Genomic DNA, 23,637 nt, shown 5'->3' with positions numbered 1-23,637 from the left:
TTCCGGAAACTTTCCGAATAAACTGTGCACGCTATAACCAGAAATTAGTCTACGAGCACAAAACGCGGTAAACCATTGTCTTTTTCCTCGGACGCTGTTTCGCCTTTTCAACGTACCGTACGCGTATGATAAATTCTTTGTCGAGATATTGTATAGAAACAGACTGTTTAGAATCCAACGTATTCGTAACAATAGACAAAATGTTAACGCCTATTCTCGCAATTCATAAGGAATGAACTTCCGAAGGACGACTAGTGTCGAGTAAAAGAAAACTTTTTTTTGCGGTGCAGCTACGAAAAAAGAGCCTTATCGTTTTTAGTTGCGATTTCTGGTTCTTACGAAAAGCAGCTGCCCAGTCGAGTAAAGCCAGTCTCTTGCGTCTATTCTGCGCACCACTTTACCGTCGAATCGCGACACAATGTACATGTGTAAGTTCTTTCCGTATATTCTATCAGTCATCGTCGGATCTATTTTTACATCCATGATTTAAACGACTTTCAAATCGTTCTAAATCGTTTGCTTCGGTACTTTTGTTCTCAAGGAGGTTCTTTAATAAAAAAAAATCTAGAGGTTTGATACGTTAACGTGCTTCGCTGAACTCTAAGCATTAAGAATAAGCAGGGACTTTTACGTTTACATACGAAGAGACACTAATATAGGATTCTCGGTATCTTTGTCTTAGTCTTTTCTTCGAAGAGAAGATAAATAATTAAATGAATCTTATCGCTGTTTATGCGGATACGAAACTATGACTAACGGAATGATCGGTGCCGGACCGTTAGATTTTTCAACGAGCCAGTTGAAAATTGCCCTGTATCGCGTGACCATTCTGCTGGCCGTTCATCGATCGGTGTGTTCTATACGTTGGTGCAGCCGTTTCTAAACTGACACGAGCAGACGCATGAAAATTTCAAGGTATAATATACCGCGCGAATTTTGCACGAGAAAAGACATTTATTATGTAGCCATTTCCTTCTCTTCTTTCACTGCTACTTCTCAATATCTTCATTTCGCGTACGCAAATATTGCAAAGAATCCGTTTTGGTGATGTGCTCTTCGAAGATAAGAGGGAGAAAACAGTCACAAGAAAGAAGCATCATTATGTACTATGCGACGCGTAATTTGTTGGGTAAGGAACTATTGTTTCCACAATTTCTATGGAAGAAATGGAAAGTGTGCAAGATTTCCTGCGAATCTTTCTATAATACACGGAAGTGATTTCCTCGCTTCGAGCTTTTGCCGTAGAAAATTGCTTTTCCTCGGAAAATACGTTCACACAATTTTACTTACATCTATGATAAGATGAAGGTTCACGATATACATAATTGTTCTGAACAAAAATAAAGGGTCAGTCGAGTTCTTCGATCGCAAATGCCAGTGGCTAAGGAACTTATCCATTGGGCACGTTTATCCGCTGTCGCTGGTTGGTAATGTAGGTCCCGTTTGAAGACGAGCAACACGGCGCGCACTAGTTTGAATAGTACCGTGTTACAGGAAAATAATTGAAACGTTCAAAGGGGCTTACCATTGTCCGTTCTACCGCTGTTGTTACACGTACACGCGTCCCGACTGCTGTGTTAACGTTATTAGAGTGGAAATCCTGTTCGGTTATGTGTACATGATCGCTCTACCGATTCTTCTTTTCCATAAAAATACCTATTAGTCTGCGCATTGTCCTCGTCGTGTTGTTTCTTTCCATTATGAAATTAATACCTTGATATTTTTATCAATTTTAAACATTTTCAAGCGCGTAACTATATTTAATAGCGTATATTTAATATACGATATAAACGTTCGAATGGTTGACATTTAAAGAAGTGATAGCTATCTTGCGGTTGCAAAAAATAAGCGAGCAATCGTATATAGCCGCGACTAACGCGCGTTTACATTGCTCGAATTTGATCTGACAGAGAAAGTGCGGTGACGATTTCTTCTATCGTTGATTATACAACATATTCCTGGTTAGTAAGCAAACAGTTAGTAAGCAACATTTTCACCTGGTATGCGACACGTAGCGGAGCACTGCAGTATTTTAGTTAGGTCGAACAGCGCTTTGAATCGTTGCCAAGAACGTCTTTCTCTTTGTCATCCTGGTTTTTCCTCTTCGTCGCTCGAACCTCCTGCAACATCGTCTTCGTATTCATTTAGCCTGTAGATATTCTAGGTCAAGTGTGTATTTTAATGATCACCAACGTTGACGAAGATTTTTCGAGTTGCATAACTCAGGCAGGCTGAAGAGTAGCCGCGTGGCTAATCGATTCCTGCTATCTTGACACACGAGCTATTATTCTCGATCGTTTCTTTAAGGCATTCTCTGCTGATTACCATTTTTATATCATCTTTGGCTTAATAATTCCATTTTCCGATAGTTCCTATTAGTGCCGCGCTCACGTTCCCTATCATTGTGAAAATAAAGGTACGAAACACTTTAGAGATTAGAAGCTTTCACGTCATTACACAGTTATCGCTGTCGAAGCTTTCGAGTGTGCACCGTGTCTTTATGGAAGAATCGTTTCAAAGTTTAGCACGCATCGCAGCTCGCTTTGTTGGGGACTCGAATCAGAGGGGCCCATTATCAGTATGTCGTTCGACCTCTAACGAGGCTAGCTGCAATTATTGCGAAACGCTGGAATAACTCTTCCATAAGGATGCTGAATGCATCGAAAAGCTTCGTATTGTTTAGCAGAAATGTTAAACAAAGCGACTCGTCGTTCTTTGACGAACTTTTCTCGCCTTATGGGAGTTATCGCTCGTCAATCTTAACAAGTCACTTTCCTTTCCGCGAAAAGAACAATCGATACGGAGCATCGTTCGTCTCTGCGATCTTATCGGTATTTCGTTCATTTTTACTTGGTCTTACCTGGTGTCGAGCGATTGAAAGAGAGCGGAGATTAGTCAAGCTGACGTAGTAAGACCCAGATGAGGTCTACGATACAGTCAAAATAAGCCACGGTACGCGCCCAATGAGGTGGTCGCACCAAATACGCATCGAGAAATAATATCCTCTTGTGTCTTCCCTCGAGGTGTTTAACGTCACGTTAAGTCTTTATCGATAAAATCGTAACACTTTGATCTTCTTTTAACGACAAATTTACTCGACGTTAATGACACTTTGTTAATTGCGTACACGTGTCCAAGATCGTTTAACGTCATATAACTTGGAAATTGTACGCACGCCCTATTTCTCGAATGAAAATGAAAGATTACAATCGTCAATAGTTCTTATTTCCTGTTTAAATGGAAAAGTTTCGATTGCGAATGATCAAGTAAAGGATCTGAAACAACGTTCCCGTCGTATTTGTACGATCTGTTCACACATGCAGAAGTGGAAGTTCCCGGAGTTATCTGCACACGGAGGGCACTGTCCTTTAAATCCGTTGCATAACTTGCGTTCATTACAAAATCCACGTTGGCGCCTCTATTTTTACACTTTGGAAATACCGTGCTGGCGTCCAACCGTTTTACGATTAATTACTGGAATCCCTACAGTCGCGTCTTCCAACTGACGCCGACGATCGACATCCGCGCTAGACATCTAGATTTTACTGTCTCTAAACGCGAAGAAGCACGTTCAATAATGAATGCTTATTGACACTCGCCAGACCTCCCGCTGGAAAATCCTGTAAGACCTAATTTCATTCATCGATGCAAACTTCGTTTTAAACTTCAAATTTGATCGATTATATCTTTTCAAGTTGCAGACAGCTACAATCGATTTTTTATTGTCAACAACGATCGTTCCGACTTCAATATAACGAATAAATTGTAACGCAATATATTAATTGTCGAATCATTTATACATATTGCAATCTCGAAAAACAAAAGATAAAAAAGTATTCTCGGTCACCTTTTAACAATACCAGTCTTTCATGCCTTGCATTTCGACTTTGTCCCAGAGTAATGCAATTCATTTCTGAATACTCTTATTGTTTCGTAACGTCACCTTTCAAAGTTTTTACGGTAAACATTTGCGTTACACGATGCACGTGACGATAATCACGTTAAAATATACGCTGTAATATAACTTTGTATCAATTACTTAAAGACGTAACTAACGAAAGTGTATTAAATACTTTGTATATCATTTGCAACATTTCAAATACAACATCTACGCAACGTAATCAATATGATATCGTATCTATACTATGTTTGTCCTTCGATTACGGTTCCAGAGCAGCTGATAAATTAAACGGAGCTTCATAAGTAATTTATTTTATTTTGAAAATAATTACATGAGAACGTAGGCATGTAAAACGTACCTACCCATTAGAACATTTGAAGCGATCAGTATTTTCTTGATCTTTATTTTTTTAAGCTACAAATATATGCGTGTTGATAGTTAAATTTTTGTCGATGAGATTTTGCAATTAGAAAAAATATCAACGAATGGGGAGGAAGGTATGGAAAGAGGCGTGAAGTCTCACTGAACTCGATCGGACACGCTTTCTGTTTTTACTTCGTCTTTAGAACGGGCGGTTACGCTCCTCGCACGAATAATAAACACAACGACTTTCCATTTTCAACGTAAACGATGTTCTGTCGACTGCTGAAAGGAATTACTCGAGGACCCTTATGAAATCGTGCCTCGATGAATAAGCGACTATGTTGTATTTTATTAGAGCAGTTATTCGTCCAGTTGCGTTTAAAGATGCAATGCGATGAGTAGGTATTTACCAACCTTGGAATTCGTTTTCGCAAACTTCGTTTCGAAGACTAATGATACTTAGGATATTAACCCCGATACGATTATTATGAATACCGGAGGGTGAAGGCAATGCTAATAATTATTTTAAAATGCTCGCGTGCACACGTTGATATTAGATTAAAAATAAAAAGCAGCGGAAAGACGAAGGCATGAAAAATCGATGGCGCCCGAGGATCGCGTGAGCAGAACGTGCAGGTAAACAAGGAACGCATACCCTTGTTGGTACGTCAAGAGGGTTGGCCCGAGGGTAGACCGCGAAAAGTCATGTTAGGTACCACCTACGCAAAAACGTGTCTCTATCAGTTACGTGGAGTCAGCTGAGGTGGATGGCCATCGTATATTTATCTCATTCACTCCAATTTCTCGTCTCTTTTGGCTACCTACGTTCGTCCATCCGAGATCGCCCACGATTCCCGTCTCATTGTGTATTTATATACACACGCGGCGCATCCGTTGTATCGCAATGTGGAAACGCGTCCTGCGTGACCGTCGACACAGTGATACACGGCGACATGTTGCCGTGAGCGTCGGAGAACGGCAAGTTGTCGCAAACGTACATCTGTATTCGTTCCGAGGGTTTCTGCGAGTGGTATTCGCTAGGCAAAAGCGTTGGCACGAGAGGGAGGAGGATACGTCGGCGATGAAGTAGGAAGAAGATAAAGAAACAGTTACGAAGTACCCAAGTGCGAGAGGGAGTTGACCGAAGAAAAAGTAGCGATGTGGTGGGGCAGTTAGCGACAGTGTACCGGTAGTGGTAACGCGGGTGTCGGTGCCTATGCTGAAGGTGTATGTCGTGCACGGATACTCGTATACCGCGCGTTGCTCGAAGAGAGAAGGAGAACAAGAGCGAGGTGGAAGGAAGACCAGCGGGTAGGCAAGAGTAGTGGTAGAAGAGCACGAAGAAGCAAGTTGGCAGAGACAGTGTCGAGAGAAGCGGTCGGTCGGTGGCAGTCGAGTCTGTCGTCAGGTCGGGAGACGTGTGTGTGGCTAGAAATCGACTCATTGCCAACGTTCCGCCGTCCCTTCACGTTTTCTTTCTTATCTCCATTCGATTTGTTGCGTCTCGGACGAAATTGTGCAATTGAGAGGCTTTTGCGCCCACGACGATCCTCAACATGGGTTAAACGGTGTCTTTCGAACGAGTGACTCGACAAGATCGGTAATCCGATTGTACTTTGTGTGCAAACTCCTGCGAACCTGTGTTCCGAAGTGCAAATTAGTGCGTGTACCCGTGCAAGTTCTCCTTTCGATCGAACGGAATCGCATTTACTCCTGCACACACTCGTCTCTTCTTTCTTTTATTTTACTCCCCGTTCTTTAAACGGATGCTTTTCACGAAATCGAAATGACCGTTCCATATCGGAGTGAACGTTAGTCGGGTGAAACTGAATGAACCGTGCGCGCGTCGGCGACGACGTCGAAGACGAGGACGATGGGAATAGTCGTTCATGATAGCGCAACGAAACGCGGATAATGCGGCAACTACGTGACCGACCGAGTAACGTTCACCAATACGAAGGATCAACCTCGACCTCTAAACGCTTTGCCGACAGTGTAGTTTCGAGGAGTTTGGCTCGAGCTTCGAGGGGATGAGAAATATATTCCAGAATACGGTTGCTTTCGTTATTCCCGCGGGGCCGTAAAAAAATTTGACTTTCCAACACGTTCGCGCATACACACGTTCGCGAAGAGATATTCTTACGCTGGTCCACCAGAAACCGTTAATCGAGACTGGATCGAATCGAGCGAAGTAGGACAAAGTGCAATAATCCTACTTAAAGGAAGGATCTATATGTACTGTGCGTCCTTTTTTTTTACCTTTCTTCCAACCTGTAGAAAGCTAGCGATCTTTGAGCAGGTCCTCACAGGATCATGAATAAAAAGTTCGTTGTTCGTTTCGCGAGTGTTTCGTTTAAATATACATAGAACATTGATTACATCTACGTAGAATAGTGGATCATTCCACGGTGGCATAGTATTCCATAGGAACGCTACAATAAAAACGAAGTACCTTGTAATGTACCAAAAAATCAATTAAGACAACGCCCATTTTATTAAGAATTCTTCTAAGACGTGATCGTCGATCAGTTATTGTCTAACGATTATACATTTACACAAGAAGCTGGTTAATCCGATGGGAAATTTGTTTTTCGTATAAAGGATAAGAAAATACGAAAGAGAAAGCAAATTTACGGTAAATCGGAGAAACAGGAAGCATATACGAGTTCTGGCAGTTGTTGATCGATAGCCGAAAAGAGAACGAAACGATTAATGAAAGGACAAGCATTAGTTTGGATTGGTTGGAAGAAAAAGAGCGCGTCTAGACCGCGGAAAGAGGTGTGTGCAACAAGTTAAGGGGAGACGCACGTGACTGTTTGCTGCTAAAGCAAATATCCGTAGATAAGGTTGGAAGCGACGACCGCGAAACGCGTCTCCAGACACGCGCGAAAAGTACGTCCCTGCGCGTTCTCGTTACTGTACATGTTAAGAAAACGCTCGCAGGTCGAGTTCGAAGGACGCATAAAAAGATCAGGATCGATTTTCCGTCGTTTACGGTTTACGGAAGCTGCGAGAAGAGGAAAGAGCGCGTGCCGGTCAGATTCGTCATTTGGGCAACCAGTTTCGTCATCGTACGTGGCCCGACCGTGTCGTTTGACGCATCTGCGTTACGTGTTCCATACGAACCATGCATAGCGGTTCCGCTGAACTCTTTCGACGATCGTATTCACGGGAAGGCACAGAACTTTGAATGACTTTCCCGTTCTGCGGATTTATTTTCGACTCGTCCGACGAGAGGACGAGACAAATGCCCGTCGCTTCGGAGGATTGGGTGCCTCACCCGGCTAAGATAACCAGTTCCATAACCACCGTCAAGGGTGCCACTATCCAAAGCACGACCACAGCTTGGATGTCGCCGTACAGCAGAGCATCGCCACCCGAACGCCCAAATTCTAACAATAACAACAATAACAACAACAATAATAATAATAACAACAATAACAATAATAATGGAGTTGTTATACTCGAGGGTTGTAGACCACCTGCTGCCACCACCGCAAGAAGGTTCCTCAGGTGGTTTAGCAGACTTGGTCAACCACCAATGGGAAAATCAGGTAAATTTTTAAGTCACCGTTCATCTATAAAGTGAAGTTGGTAGTATAGCAATGACAGTCTACTTGCGCGTAGACAGCTATATATTTACATAGAAATATTCTGAAAGAAGAGAAATCGCTAGGTAGATGATTATAGTCGAAAGAAGTAGAATTTTTGATTTGGTTTGTCGTGCTTACATGTGGGAGTACTCGAAAGGAGCAAACTAGATCTTCTTGCAAAATAACGTATTGAGTATAATCTCGTCTCACTACGGTTAACTGCGTGGTACTGTTAGTCATCGCAGGTGTTCCGTACATATGGCAGTAGCCATTAATAAAAAGGCCGTACTTACGAGGCAAACATACACTTGCAGTAGCCATACGTAATTGAATTGGTGTCGTGCATGTGCAATTAATACCAAAGCGTCGTTGTTAACGGTGATTTCCCGCAACTCTAGTCTACACAAATTTTCTTCGCGCTTTGGATACTTTACCTTACTTCCTAGTGTGCACAAATGAAATTTAACACCGGAATGATAATGGTTAGAATCATTACGATTTTCGTAATAATATCAGAAATTAAAACGGAGTACAGCGAAGTTGGTGAAATTAATTTGGTTTATTTAATAATTAATCGACGTCGAATGAAATAGTTCCTCGCAGCTATGCCTTCATGCCGAACATATATGCATATAATCTCTGCTACGATCAGTGTCAAGTTCCTGGTATTTAACGATGCGTCGAGTATTTAGTGCAGTGTACTCGGGCTACCATGACGAATGCAGAATCGTATTAACGGGGCTTCCATTGTACAATTCTTGAAAATGTTATATCTTTCTATTGTATTTCTCTCTTGTACGCGAAAAGGAAAGAGAGAGGTGAATTGATCGCACGAATTCATATTGACTTTTTAAATTCTATTCCATTTTTTGTATAAATATAACCAGGGAATGTGTCAGTTTTTTTGTTTGATGGAAAATCGCTTTTATCTACTGACAAGAAATAGCTAATGAGAAACATTTATGCTTTCCAAGTATTTACTACGATATTGGAATAATATCGTAAACGAGTTGATGACATTACCAGGCTATTACATAAAAGTTAATTTACTTATTTATTAGTAAGTTAATCCCGTTGGAAATGTTTTTGACCAAGGGGGTCATGCGTTTAACAAAACCTAAATTAGTTGGTTAATGTTCCGTTGATAGCAGAATGACAACGGTGACTTACAAACGACGGCTCTTTAGTCGACGATTCATCGTCCTGATAAAAATGATTACAAAAAATTATAATGTGATATATAATTCATGTACTGTACTCTTTTTCAAGTGGACAGTAACATAGTTGCATTCATTGATATTATGTTCTATAGAATAGTAGAGTAACTACTTACTTAGACGTGTTTTGCATCGATCCCTTTCGATATTGGTAGGTGTTAAATCGCATCGAGCCACAGAGCGGGCAAAGTTTGCATCGTTATCGTTGCTGCCGTTGAACCTTTTCAACGAAGGTCTTTTCGTTCTATTTAATCATAACGCGGGCAGTTAAACTGTGAGAATGTTTTCTCGAGGCAAACATGTTGCACGTTATCTGAAATAACGAGTGTTCCGTGAACAAAAGAAGATTATTCTTGAGATTGAAACTCCCCGGCAACTACAGCGCGACACGATAACTAGGCCGGAAAGAGGACGAACCGTAAACTTGATAAATAAACATTAGACTTGGTGCGCAAACCAGGTCGCGATCGTTGTTGGCAACGGCATGCCGCAGAATTCGTAATAACCGCGTTGCTCTGTCCTTTCCTCTTACAATTAGACACGCGTTAACGGTTACCGTACTGGCGACACCTTTTCCTTTTCTTCTTTGCGCTTCGCTGTTTAAATTCGCTGCCAACAGCTTTCGAAGATCGACGCGTCCATGCATCTGGCTTTCTGAAAACGTGCACACGCACGAGGATATTCGCGCGACGGTCAATAATATGATATTCGTTCGCTTGGAGCTATACTTTTAACCGAGAACAATGGGTTACGGTTATTCGCGTTTTTAATTAGTCTAATGAGCGAAGAAAAAAAAGAACTTACGCAAGGTTGCCACCTACAACTGTCGGCGTCTTGATTGTTCCATCTTATTTACCGGTAGGTTACGCAGAGAGGATGGATTGTCCGTATCTCGATCGGATTACTCGATCTGTTGCAAGAGAATTCATCGTGACTCGTAACTATCGACGTATTCGACACCGTTTATAAATAATTCGCCAATCTATTTATTATATTCGCAATCTCTGATCTCTATCCATTTACAAATTGCATCAGCGATTATTCAACAACAACTTAGCGATCCTGTCGTCAAATCATTCGTACGTCACAGCTGAGCAGTTTTTTACAAAGCATATCTTATTTCGCGTTTTGCTTTAAGCATTGCTCGCGTAAAACTTTTCGGTTCGCAATCGAACGGAGTAGTATCTGTCGTTCCGTTCGAGAAAGGGCGGGAGAAACTTTAACGAGGCGACATCGCGTACGCGCGTTGCGTAATTCTTGGCTCGTTTACGCGTGGGTGAAGCTGAGTGCATTACCTGGCAACGTTTCGAGGGAAAAGTGGAAGTTGTGACTCGGATCACGATCTGAAGCTAATAAAAGTAATTCATAATTTACGACGATTAGCGTTGTTACGAAGCTCGTGTTATAGAACGGGATGCTCCAATTGCTCTACGGTGTTAAATAGATTGTGGACTCGTGTACACTGTGATTTTCATAAGAAGGCTGCATCGAAAGCTTATCAGCGCGGAAGGGTTCTTAGAGAAATTAAAGTAGCTACACGGAAAAAGTTTCTTCGGTCGAATAACGTCCCCTTGTCTCGAAAGCCCGTTGTCACGCAATACGTTATCAGATACGAGGTCATTGGCTCGTAATCATCCGAGGAGGTTACACACAGGTGCCCGGGCGAGAATACGTTGCGCACGATGTCGAGTGTGTCACCTGCTTTAAATTGTCTTCCTAAGCGAATGCAAATACACGTCCGCCTTGTTCTCCGCCGCAAACGTACCACTCGTACCTACCTTTGCGTCCAGTTAGAAAACGTATACTCAATTGCCGTTTAATTAATGGTTAATCGTATGCCAAAGCGACACGCTTCGTTGCTAATAAAGATCTCGACGTCGTGTATGCTATTTTATTTATCGGAACGGTCGAAATTCGGGAGAAACTGCCCGCGGTTTCTTTCGAATTTAGATGCGGCGAGAAATCGAAAGTACGATCAGTTTTCAAGGCACGCGCGTGTGTAACGGTGTTTCGAAATTCGGAGCGAGATGGAGAATTGAAATTCTCTGGATAAGCCGACGAATTTAATGTTCCCTACAATTCGAGTTCACGGCGCCGAGGTGAACGCAAAAGGTTATCATTCGCGAGAAATTGATACCGTTCGTCGACAACTTATGAAATTTCACCGAGTTATTACCATTCTGTCGCTAAGATTAATACTTTCGACCGACTTTTACATTCTATTTTTAATGCTCGCTACGTCAACGCGATAGTTGTTATTTACGCGTTAAACAATATTTCTTGCATCCCTAATTATTCTGTTAGAATTACTTTCTCCTGGTCTTCTTCGCAATGTTATTTCTTCAGATTCTATTCGGACATACGTCTTCGGAATCTTCTACTCGTCGTACCTTTTTTTGAGATGTAATTCGAAAAGCGAGGTCAAGGATTAAACGCGAACGAGGCTAGGATAGTATTTACAAACGATGGCAACTCGATTCGTTGTCCACGTGAACGATGTGTACGTATAAACGTAAGTGCTGGCTCGCGAACAAAGCGGCCATTGTCGTGCGTGTACGCGTGACTCGCGCCAAATTACATTTTGTACTTTCTCGTCCTTATTTTCGCTATATGCGTGCCTGTTAACAATCGAGGAACATTTCGCGACATCCTTTTCATAATAGAAATGAATAAAACGCGTTGCACAATGCGTTACGTTACGTTACCTTACCTATGCAGCTTACCGGTCACAATTGTTAACACATTTTATGCATCATTTTTAATGAATCGTTATCGCGTGATACGCGAGAAATTGATAAACGGCAACACCATCTGCATTTTGTAACGATGATGAAATCGAGAAACTCGGGAGCGAGCCCCGTTTACTCGAAAGATCGTATCGCATAAATCGCGTATAAGTATGACGTATCATCGGAAACATATGTATGTAAGTACCTACTCGGTTATAGTTATGGAAACGTAGGTTGCAAAATCGTAACCGGTGTGCTTTGTTGTTGGACGAAGGAAAGTTTCACTGGTTAATAATATACATATTCTTTTCGAGCGATACAATTGTATTCGTGCCTGTTTCTTCTCAATGGCCCAGTTGACAAAAGGAAAACCGTTGTTTTAAGTAAAGAGAAAATTACAGCGGTTCCAGCAGCCGTGCAGCTGTTTGAACGTTGCATAATGACGATGCTGCGAATCACCATCGCTTCCTGGAATTACATAATACAGACACGACGTTTAAACGTAAACGAGGCAAATATTTTCCCGCGTACGTTCAATTCTTGTCCTAAAACACCCGCAGATATACCATTTCGGTTGCCCGCACGGTTGTGCGTCTGCAGATGACTGACTTAACAATTTCGTTGGACGACTAGATTTTCAATGAAACGATCGATCGTTGCATATTTATGCGTTTAGATGAGGTTAGATTATGTTCGTCGATGTTGATACGTAAATGCGACCGAACTCACTAGCCAGTCTATCGGAGCGATAATTTCGCAATGGCGCTTGTTACACCGAGCATTCAATGTTCTTTGTCTACCCACGCGTAGTGAAATAAAAGCAGGTCTTCAGGATCGATGTGTTCGCGAAGCAGTTTTCGTCTTCCATATTTCTAGACTTCCCAGTATATCTAAACTTCGTCGAACTATTCCAAGTGAACTGACAGGAGAAGAAAAATGAAACTGTAAACTATAGGTTTCATTCGATTATCGTAGAAACGAAAGTATGATTATTGCGGTTCGATATTTCAGTGCTCGAGACCGAGAAAGAAGCATAGAGAGCGCAATCATTACTAAAAAAAAAAAGAAAAAATAGGAAACACGTGTGGGTATGAACTCATTGGTCGTCTATCGGATGTTCATCATTTTATATCGTACATGACGTAAAGTTCCAAGTGCAACCTGGTGGTACCTATGGATACGTGGATATTTACATAACATCACCACGTCTTACCAACATCTGACTTTCTTTATCAGAACGTTACGTGTTTCGAATACCGGATCAGATTAAACCGCTCTAAGTGGTTCAATCGCAATGCGTTCCCTGTATTGTGAAATTACGTTTGCAAAAAACATATTTAAAACAATGTTTAATTGCGCGCGTGCGAGAGAATCTTTAACGGAGAAGAATAATACAATCGACAGCAGGCAAAAGCTAAGAAAAATGTTTTCACGGTAATAGGTACATGTAATATTTGGATTGTCAGTATAAGTTGAACGCAGAACACAGGCCGATTAGAACGGAACGTGAAATACGTAGTTGCTGTTAACAGGCGATGTAAGTACAAGAGCAATCGGCAATCCATATCGTGAGAACCACTTGTTCCCATTGTTATCTAGTCACCAGGATCGGGGAACGAGAGAACTGTTTGCCAAGTGAACGTCGAGAGGATAGTGGTCATTCGAAAGGGTTGACCCTTTTAGGGAAAATCGAGTTAACGCCAAGAGTTCGCCGAGTCGATATATAAAAGTAGAGTTGTGTTCCAAATCGTCTAGGATGCCGCTAGAGAAAATACCGTGAAACGACGATTTCACGATGAAACTGGGCCGCAAGAAGAGTTAAAATCGATCAACGTTCGTCTCTTCTGTCTTCGACGCGAATATTCCCAATAGGTGTGACGCAGCTTGTGGAAACAAATGGAAGATGAAGAAATCGTCGAGCGAGTGCTACCCGTTTTCAGCTTTCTATTCCCTGTTTCTATCTATTCCGAATTAACGAGGCGGAAACTTCAAGGCTCCTCGTGTTATATATATATATGTATACATATATTTCGCAAGAGGTCTTAAATTCTCTCGCCGGTTAAAATGCAGTCGATTGCGTTCCCACTTATCGTTGCTCCTTTCGCCTTGCTCGTAGTCTCACCTTTCTGCCCTTCGCTGCCCGTCCCGTATTCGGAATGGTACCAGCGACGGTGTTCTCTCATGAAAAATCCATCTCTGAACCTTCTACAACTGAAATTTTCCTCACTCCCAGGGAGTAGGGAACGCGATAATTACTTTCGACTGAAACATTCCTGTTGTATAACACATGACACGTACATATGACAGATAAGTTGTATCACACTATATCTTGTGGCTTTAATACTGTAGGTAATTTGTTCCATGCGATAAACGATAAAAATTGACGAAAGTTGTTGCGATAAGAACAGCGGAAATAATACCAGATTGTAATATCTTGCATCACAAACGTCTCTTCTACATAGTCAAGTAAATTTCAGTTTAAACTTTAATGGTACGTTGCGGAGATTTAAAATAAGTGAATTTCATAGATATTGGGATTTCAGAAATTTGAAATACGTTCATTAAGACTTTGCCGTATGACTTTCGAAGAGGTCAGTTGGCCTTTTCTTCGTGAGATGCCTTATCCGAAACTTCAGACGCATTCCATATCGTTTGTAGATTAATTTTGCTTATTCTAGTAGCAGGGAAGACGAGTCTCCTTAAAACCTCCAGCTGCAATAATTACGTTCGCGATCAGTTGTTTCGAGAATTTAGTCTTTTTGCATTCAGGTGCGCGGTTCTTTCGATCGCGTACGAGCTAAAGCACCGCGTTATCTATGAATTGCTACTTCATAACATTGTGTCCTTGACACGCGCGCACTTTAACTAAAATTAAGTCAGGGAATTCGGAACCGGGGCCAAAGATCGATGCTACTACTTTGGCAGAAGTTCTTCGGAGCTTGTTAAAGCGCATCCAACTCTGTTCGTTCGAGTACGAACTACACACTAGGTGCATGTTTAGTTTGAAAACTCATTTTCCGTCTCAGCGATATCTTGTTGACACGAATTGAAGCGTATTTGCGCGCTCATTATCAATTTGTATACGATTATTCATTGGCCTCTAGTTTTGTTTTTGTTTTAAATTAATCTAACGGCGAATTTTCTAGATATGCTATCGTTTCAGAATAAGTACGCGTACAGTCGGGGTACGCGATGTTCCAAACACGAAACTGCAGTGGGTATGATGTTCACGTGTATTTTTAGTTTAGCATCGTTTTCCATGAAAAAGTTTCGCATTTCTTTTCTGCTCCCTCGTATTGTTCTAAAACAATCGAATTTCGTTGGTCCACCGAAATGCAAAACTCGCAAATATTTTTCCAGACATGTAGTCGCTACTAAAAATATTCGACGAGTACCAGAAGGATGGATTATTCGAAAAATAACATTGAGTATAATAAATTCATCTTCGATTATTTTTGCCTGTCCATTTCTTTGGATAACAAAGACCGTTTCTCCTGTGCGTTGTTTCGAAGAAGAAGAAGAAGCAGAAGAACGTTTATTTTCATTCGAATTTTGCATCGAAAAAACCGTTGCCGATGCGTCTTGCATTTGCAAAATGTTGACGTTTCATCGCTGATCGCTCCTGCGATGACCTATAGACACATTTAACAGTGTTTTCATTGCATTTTCATTCTACATTTTGCGTGATATTTTTATTTTTACGTTTCTTTTTTATAACTCGTTATCTAAACTGACCGACTGGTATTGTTTGGTTTTCCACGATCAAAAGCAATACATGCATACGTTACTTTCAGCTTAGATCTTTCGTTTCAATAAATGTTTTGGTACATAAAAACATCGAGCAAAGAACGGAATTGCATGGATAAAAAAAAGAATACTGCATATTCACGATTACGTTAGGAATGTCAACATTTTGTTAATGAAACAAGATTCGCATCAAGAACAAATGTTTGTATTCGAAATAACGACGCATCTCTTTCTCATATCGTTCTCTGTTTTCGAATCAAATGTTATTGCTCAAAATTGTTTCAAACATATTACACTGCTCGTTTCCACACACCATCCAATTATACTTTAATGTTATCTTTGAATCTGTTTTTTTTTTTTTTTTGCGACTATTCCGTCAGACTTGCATTGCTCGTTAACTTCTTCGTAACGGTACGTGCCTTCGAGTTACGGTCACAGTTAGACCAAAGTCTTTCTTACAGATTTCAAATAACAGAAAAGAAGGAAGACAGAAGACAATGAAATGCTAGTTACGCGAAAATGATCATTAAACGTTAGGAATTTTCTTACGCTTGGACTTAATTAAGTTCAATGAGTATACGTAAATGGCAAGGTAAACGCAACGATGTGTCGCGCAATACCTTTTGCAGCCACGTGTCCCAATGTTCCGGTCATTCGTTTATTCGTTCAGTTTCTGTATACGTATACATTTATACCGATGGGGGAAGAGAGTACAGTTAACCAAGAAGCGCGTGCAACTTTAGATCGATGGCGTCACCATTGAGACCGACGCCACCGCTACCATGACAATTGGGGCCGCCGAATGACCGATAACTCTCGATCCTTTGCTTTCGTGGCTCGCTCCACGGATCGTTCGCTTCTCGTTCTTTCTTTTTCTTTTTCTTTTTTTCTTTCTTTTTCCGCTAAATCGTATCTGCTATTCTGGTCTGTGGTATCGTAAGTTATACAGGTATGCTTATATAATAAGTTGAAATAACGCGAAATCGTAGTGTAACCGAATTTTCTGTTCCTTTTTATTCGTACACCGGTACGACTCGTAGTTCCTGAACCGTTACGAGGACGGCTCGGCATGATCATGCTGAAATTCTCATGATTTTGACTCGGAACTCTCTTGAACGTGGAACGAATAAGTATCTAATTGGAGTGGCGACGCACGTTCTTCGAATACGCGTCGAAACGTGCGTGAGCATACATACGTGGACGCGTGGGCACATATCGAGTCCCCCTATTTTCATACCGCGTGTCATCCACTTGGACTCGCTCGCGTTCGATCGCGTTCGTCTGACCAACGAACGGTTAGTCGATCGTTCAGTCACTCGGTTAGACGGTCACCGAGTTGTACGCGCGTTCGCGTCTCCTTACCTGCGCGCGTAGGTATATAGGGACAGTATAATCGTTCGATCTATCTAGATTCTGTTGCGATTCTATTATCTCCCGGTCGATTTCGGTGGGTTTCGCGCGATCGAATCGTGTTCCCATCGACGTGTATCTCTGCTCTGCTCCGCTCCGCTCCGCTCCTTTCCAATTCTTTCAATCGTCTATTTCGCCATCGCGAGCGCGCAACCGGCCCGTCGCGCCCGCCGCGCCACGAGCGCCTCGCGCAAAGTGTTGCTCGCTTTCGCCTCCGATACTCCACCATTTTCGTTCGTTTAATTCGAGAAACGCCGCTTCGCTCGTTACTATACGGACTACGGACTCGCTCGTTTATGCAAATCGGTACATTTCGAAACAAAACCGACTAAAGTTTTAAGAATACGTTAAAACGCGTGCTTTACTCCGAGCAACGTCTCCCATTATATATCAAACGATGAATATGCAAGTTTACTTTCTGTCTGAGGATGTGCGATGTTGGTATAAGAGGAACGATGTAATTCGGTATACAAACGTACCTTTTACGCATTTAAATTTCACATAGATGCGCGAATATTCGCGATTCGCGTGTAACTATCCCAATTTGAAATTTTCTTTACATAAGCGTTTGCGGTTTTGCAGTGTATCCGCGCGTTAGGCTTTTTTCCGGTCAGTCTTGGTTTCCTGCCTTGGTTTACCCCCGCGTTTCCGCGTAACGAATCGCATTGGTAACTAAAATGTCACGATATTTAAATGTTTCTCGAGAAAGAAGGAAACGTGCGACGCTCCAGAAATTTGCGCGAGTGATTCGATATTCAAGGAAACGCTCACTAACCAAGGCTAATGTTACAGTAGTCTGCCAGTTATTTAATTTTGTTGAAAACAAATTTTCAGTGCGTATCGACCGACGACGTGATTGCACAGAAAAGACTAGATAAAGTGACTCTTGATTCTCTCTTTTGTTTACTAGTTTTATGCGAAAAGCGAAAAATTCATTCAAATTTGTGCAAAAAATGTACACGTATAACTTACTTACGAAGGAGATTAACAAGTCATTTGATTAAGTAGCGATAATTTTATCGCATTCGTTGACACATGAACTAACCGCGGATTATTGAAATTCTTTCAAGGCAAGAAGTTTTCGTGGATTTAGTTTTTATCAGAACGCACATACCGTATCTTGAATGACGAGACCTTAACTGTACAACGCGGAAATAATGGTTTTACGATTACGAGGTTAATTATAATTGCGTAAGACAGTATTCGTAACAACTGGTGAATACTGATGTATTTATTAGCGGACTGTTGGTATTTATGTAAAATGAACTTTTATGTAAAACACGATCTACGTATTGAAATTTTCTTTTTTTTTTGTACAGCGTACAGAAATATTCGCATACATATGTCCTAATGTTTCTATAATTTTCAATATAATCAGGTTAACGCGACTGAGGTGATATAAATAAATAAATAAGTAAATAACCAGCGTATTACGTTGCATAATGCTGCGTTATATTGCGAGTCTGTTTCACTAGGCTCAAGGATAAAAAAATGTCAAGCAACGGGCAATTAAACACGCTGGTATCAGTAAGCGAGGGTAGAGTGCGCGCTTATACGTTTTCGGTGACGTAATCTGTTCGCGGGTGCGAAGGTCGCATCGATGTAGCAGGATTTAATAAAGAGTCAAGGATAATGATTATTTATACGCATCAGATACGACTAAAATGTTACAGCGTTCTTTCATCGAGACATAGAATACCCTAACGGGAAGCGCGACAAAGTTGAGCATCGTGAGAATTATCATCATAATCCGTTTAATGAGTATTGACACAGGTGGTGCGGTCAATCACGTGAAAAAAAATAGCCTGTAGAAAGAGATCCAAGTGGATTGGTATCCGCGAAGAACCCACCCTCCCTCTCGATACATGCTAAGGGTTACATTAGAAATCGTATTCCTTATCCTGCTGTTAAACGTGTAATTAGAGCTAAAGTTTCCATCAACGCGGACTGTATAATTTTCCTTGTGACTAATGCTATTCGTTGGTTCATTAAGTGATCTGTGGCCGATATAGACTTATCGTTTCTGTTATTATAGTAATTGATGCGATTACTGAACTATCCTTACGCAGGCCACTTACAATCGACATATAGTCACAATACGACGTCACTTAATTTTTGTTTCATATTAATGTAATCGTAAAGGAATTCGTATACACATACATCCGCGTAGAGTGCTCATTTAAATTATGTTTCCACGTCATCACGTGAGAACAGTTATTTTTTATATTTGCACGAGGACAACGCCGGTATCTACCTCTAAAGCAGGCAATATTTTCGTTCCAATTAGTTCGGCATCATTATCCTTATCATAAGAAATACTCGAGTATAAGAAACGGTCTATAATTTCAACAATAAATGCCGCATGAAGCATGTGTTAAATAGGCTAACTTCATTTGAATTTCTATGAATGATCAACTTTTTATCTTAAATAATGCAAACTACTATTATGAAGCAGCACGTAAATCGTACTGGTGTGTACGTAAAAAAGTAGCTATTTGCTAGGAATTTCGATACGTAACGGACCTTGTACGTACAATTCGAGGACAAACTGATGGGTGTGCACGTTTACCTCGCAACGATCTCGTTCGTTTATCTTCATCCCACGCGATTCGATTCACCGTTTCGTTTCGTTCTCTTTCCCGGCAGATCCATAGCTTTTTGCGATCGAATCGCAGGAGGAAGACGGGGGCGGAAGAAAGCACGTAACCGAGAAACAGAGCAGAGGAAACATATTTTTTGGCACGATCGGTTGTTTGTAGCAGGGATCTTGGTAACTTTCAGATTTTCAGGAAGTTCAACTTCGGTTCGCTGGCTGCGTCATGGAGGCGTGTGTTTTCATCGATAACGCGTAAGCCTAACGCCGATTCGTGAATCGATCTCACGCGAGCGGCACTCGTAAGAAATCATGCTATTGAACGGAACAAACATGGACGAATGAAAAATCGGGAGTCGCGTGACCGAGTACTACGTTGGAAAAGTGCGCGCGCGTGCGAACGACGCGAGTGTGCATTCGAATCGTGGGAAAAACGGTGACAGAAAGTGAAACGCTCGAGAGGGAAGCGATAACTGGACGGCAATTATCGATGTACGATTCGGAATTGTTGAAGACTGCCTGGACGAAGATAGGACAGATGTGCAGCTGCATTACCTGTGCCAAGTCTTATCTATCGGGTCAGTTCGACGAGCCAGAATGATTCATAACGTATGACGAGTTCGATACACGTTCAAGGATTATTACATTAACATATCAAGTTCCTGCCCGTTTTCACGCGTACAATTGTGCTTTATATTCTTTGCTTCGTATCACCTTTCAAGATGAAACGTAACCACCATCTTCTTCGACGATCTCTCCTTTTCCATTCATTAGCTAACCTCGTTACATCACTTTCGTAAAATTTTTGTGTCTTTCTTTACACACTGAAACTAGCGAAGATTAAGGAAGAAGAGAGCGTTTTTTTCAATAAAGGAAAAAGAAACATTTCGGACAGTCTGCCCAATATCATAACCATTCCTTTTTTTCTCAATCCATTTTCTACGTCAGTTTTCGCAAAATTACATCTGTTAATGTACGGTAAACTGTTTCGCTGATACGATAATTATTATAGAGGATGAAAAAGTATATTGCGCGATAGGAACTCGAATAAAATACGTTTGCAGCGGAATACGTGGAAACGAAACGTTGTTGGTCGCTAGACGGATGTACTTTCACTTTCCACCGTTGAAGCCATCTATTACGTGCTAATCTATTCGAATGCATAATGCCTGTCGCGTTCGTGCGTTTTCCACGTGTCACCTACACACGGCCGATTCCAAATTGTTGTTATTTTAATTCCAGCCATGTTCGAGTTTTTATTTCAGAAATATCTCCTTTACAGCGAATTAATCGCGATGAGAACACTCGGTCTCGGCGCGAGATCCTTGGTTGGTTAGATATCACGTTGATTTCGCTAGATGCAATGGCTGGCAGCCCGCGGTTGGAAAGCTACCCTAGCCAGAGGGAGCAGGATTGCTGAATTCCCGATTGGCCCTGGGGAGGAATGAAATTTGGGACGAGGTCGGGTCGTGTACGAAATTCTTTCAATTAATGGCGAAGAAACACTCCAAGTATAAAATTTTCCGTTGATCAGCAGTCAGCGAAACTACACAGATAAAATAGTAAACGAATGTAAACAATTCGTTTTGCTTCATTTCGAGTAACGTCCGACTATACGACCAAAAGTGAAATCATCTTTCGAAATATCATGATAATTGTTTGCAAATGAAATTTGCACGCTTGGTTTCACTGGTTCCTCCATACGTTAACTCACATGTTTGTCTGTGCGAATTTTAGAATTTTGTCACGCATGTTTTAACGTTATTAAGTTACTGTCTCCTCTTTCTCTCTGTATATATATACGGTTTAATAAAGCTTGCCTTTTTCAAATGAAAATTAGCTCATCACCTTGCTGCGAGAAAAAGCACGACCTGCTTTGCGTTCCTCGATATCGCGCAGTGGGAGTTTAAAAAGCAATGGGATACGGGGACGCGGAAATTATTAGCTTTGCGCGAACTCAAAATGAATATATAGGGGGGTCAAGTGTGTTCTCAGGGAAAGGAAATTGGTCGAGCGTTCATCGATTCTATTAAATTGGATTTCGCATCGGCTATACGCGGTACGCATATACAGAGGTCTCGTCTATTCCCATGTATTTCAATGAATGGTTGTTTATGTTCGTCGCAAGTCCACGGTACCGGAAATCCGTAACAAAGGGACACGATCGAGCGACGATGGTTCTCTATCCCCGTTACATACCTCTTCCTTCCTCTTTCGTTCTTCTTCTAGACAAATTTCACGAGTGTCGCGTCCGTGTATACGTGTAAATGAGAGGATGGTTGAGTGCGCGCGCGCGCGCTGTCCCTTTGTCTTCTTCTCCGTAGGTCCTCATCCCCAACCTCTCGAATCTAGGCTATTACCGTGGCAACACGGATAGCAGGTTGAAAAGAGAGGAATAGTCCGATAGAGTCCTTTCTTTTCAATCAGTTGTATTAAGTATATTGCGATGCACGAATAAATAAAACACGCGAAGAAATCGCTGAATGCAAATAGAATCTGAAAATAGACATTCCGATGAGTCGTTTGAAAGCAAATCATGAGGCTCGGGTGTGTTTGTCGTGCTAAGTTTAGCCTTGAAACGGACGAAAATAAAGCGCAATGAAAGAATGAAAATCTAGTGGTAACTAAAATATAGCGTAGAGTGAGAATGCCTATCTATAAATCGGAAACTTGGGTTAGTCTAGCTTTGACGGCGAGGTAGAGGGAATATAGGACAAGGTGGCGGTGCCCGTTTCCATCTTCGTCCGTTTAGCTACCCCGTACTCGCTCTCTTCTTCTCTGGCTATTGCCACGGATCAGACGTTCAAAAAATCAATAAAACTCCTTTCGCTCTCTACCCAGTCGACTGGTCGTTCTTAGTGCTCCCGTCCTTTTGTTCCGTCCCCTTGCACCTACATGGAAACAAGACAAGGAAAGAAAAGAGACCAAGAGACGCCCCGATAACCCAATATTTTCACTATACGTCATCAATTTTCTACCTTCGTTTAATCTTTTACATCCTTAGATTCGCGTGAAATTATCATTACGTGTAATTTTCTTTTTCTGTTCCAGGTTAGTATCGTTGTCCGCGCGTACACTGATTATCGTCATTTGAGCAGCAACGGAATTTATTTTCAAATATCGATACAAGCGATAAAGTTACTCTATCTTCTATTTCTTCTTCCAAGTTAATTTTAGGAAAGTGGCAGGGTATAGAAATACTCGCGCGAAAGAAGAGAGCGCTTCGCCTGTGGAGTGAAATATCGTTTATTTTTAAATTTGGTTCTATCGCGATTTCGCAGGCTTCGCCTAAGCCTGAACCATGATTCGGTTCAGGATAAACAGGAACTTTCAATAGTTTCGTATTGTACACACTGTTCGCGTTTGTTTTCGGCTCGCAGAATCCATGTTTAGCGAATCGATCGCAAGAAGACATACATATCTACGTATGTGTTCGTACGTGTGTGGTTCACGCTTGACCTCGAATCGAGTTCCGATACGCGCGTACACGTTACTTTTCCTCGTCAGCTTTGAAAATCGGTCTATCCTTAGCTGCCGGCTGAAAATCTACGCGATCCAGATTCCTCGAAAGTAATATTACAAGCCTCAACGTTCGACGTTAATTATTGCCAACTCGATCATTGAAAGTTTTACGTAGTGGAAAATGAGCGCGATTAAAAGTTCATTGAATCGAATTAGAAAAAGTGAAAAGACTGGGTATATATTTGTTGCGTGCGACGATTGAAACATAATACGCTTAGATCGACGATCGAGTTTAAAATATCGGAGTAGGGGGTTGTCTGTAAAAAGATTAAACAACTACGAGCCGTATCATGTTTTCGTAAGAGCTGATAATCGATTGGTACATAGAAACACGCTCGTTAAAAGACTGTGATAATCGAATGACGCGCGCGAGAAGGGAGACACAGGCGTTAGACGAGTTACGCAAATTGGCGAACAAAGTGGTGTAGAACAAGTGTACGAATCGGATCGGGCAAAGGTGGAATGAACGACAGACAACGGAGGACGAACGGTCGACGAATAGGCAAGCAAACCCGAGCAACCGAGCGAGCAGCTGACGCGGGAAATCAATATTCCCACGTGA

General features: G+C 41.6%; 1 protein-coding gene across 5 annotated transcripts in view; it reads left to right on the top strand.

Moving 5' to 3' along the window:
- The window catches only part of Trc (Serine/threonine-protein kinase tricornered), a 41,779-nt gene that overhangs the window by 3,833 nt on the left and 14,309 nt on the right, over positions 1 to 23,637 (top strand). Inside the window, exon 1 of one of the 5 annotated variants that reach the window (XM_076892560.1) lies at positions 6,861 to 7,818. The exons of 3 other annotated variants lie outside the window; for them this stretch is intronic. In XM_076892560.1, the coding sequence (XP_076748675.1) occupies positions 7,455 to 7,818 (364 nt within the window). In that variant the 5' untranslated portion in view covers positions 6,861 to 7,454. Of the gene's footprint in view, positions 1 to 6,860; positions 7,819 to 19,757; positions 20,132 to 23,637 lie in introns of those variants that run through there. One more of the 5 variants, XM_076892564.1, reaches the window with a different exon arrangement.

Source organism: Xylocopa sonorina, chromosome 3, assembly GCF_050948175.1.
Source record: "Xylocopa sonorina isolate GNS202 chromosome 3, iyXylSono1_principal, whole genome shotgun sequence".
Taxonomy (NCBI): domain Eukaryota; kingdom Metazoa; phylum Arthropoda; class Insecta; order Hymenoptera; family Apidae; genus Xylocopa; species Xylocopa sonorina.
The sequence above is the reverse complement of the archived record's forward strand: the minus strand, read 5'-3'. Positions and strand labels throughout refer to the sequence as shown.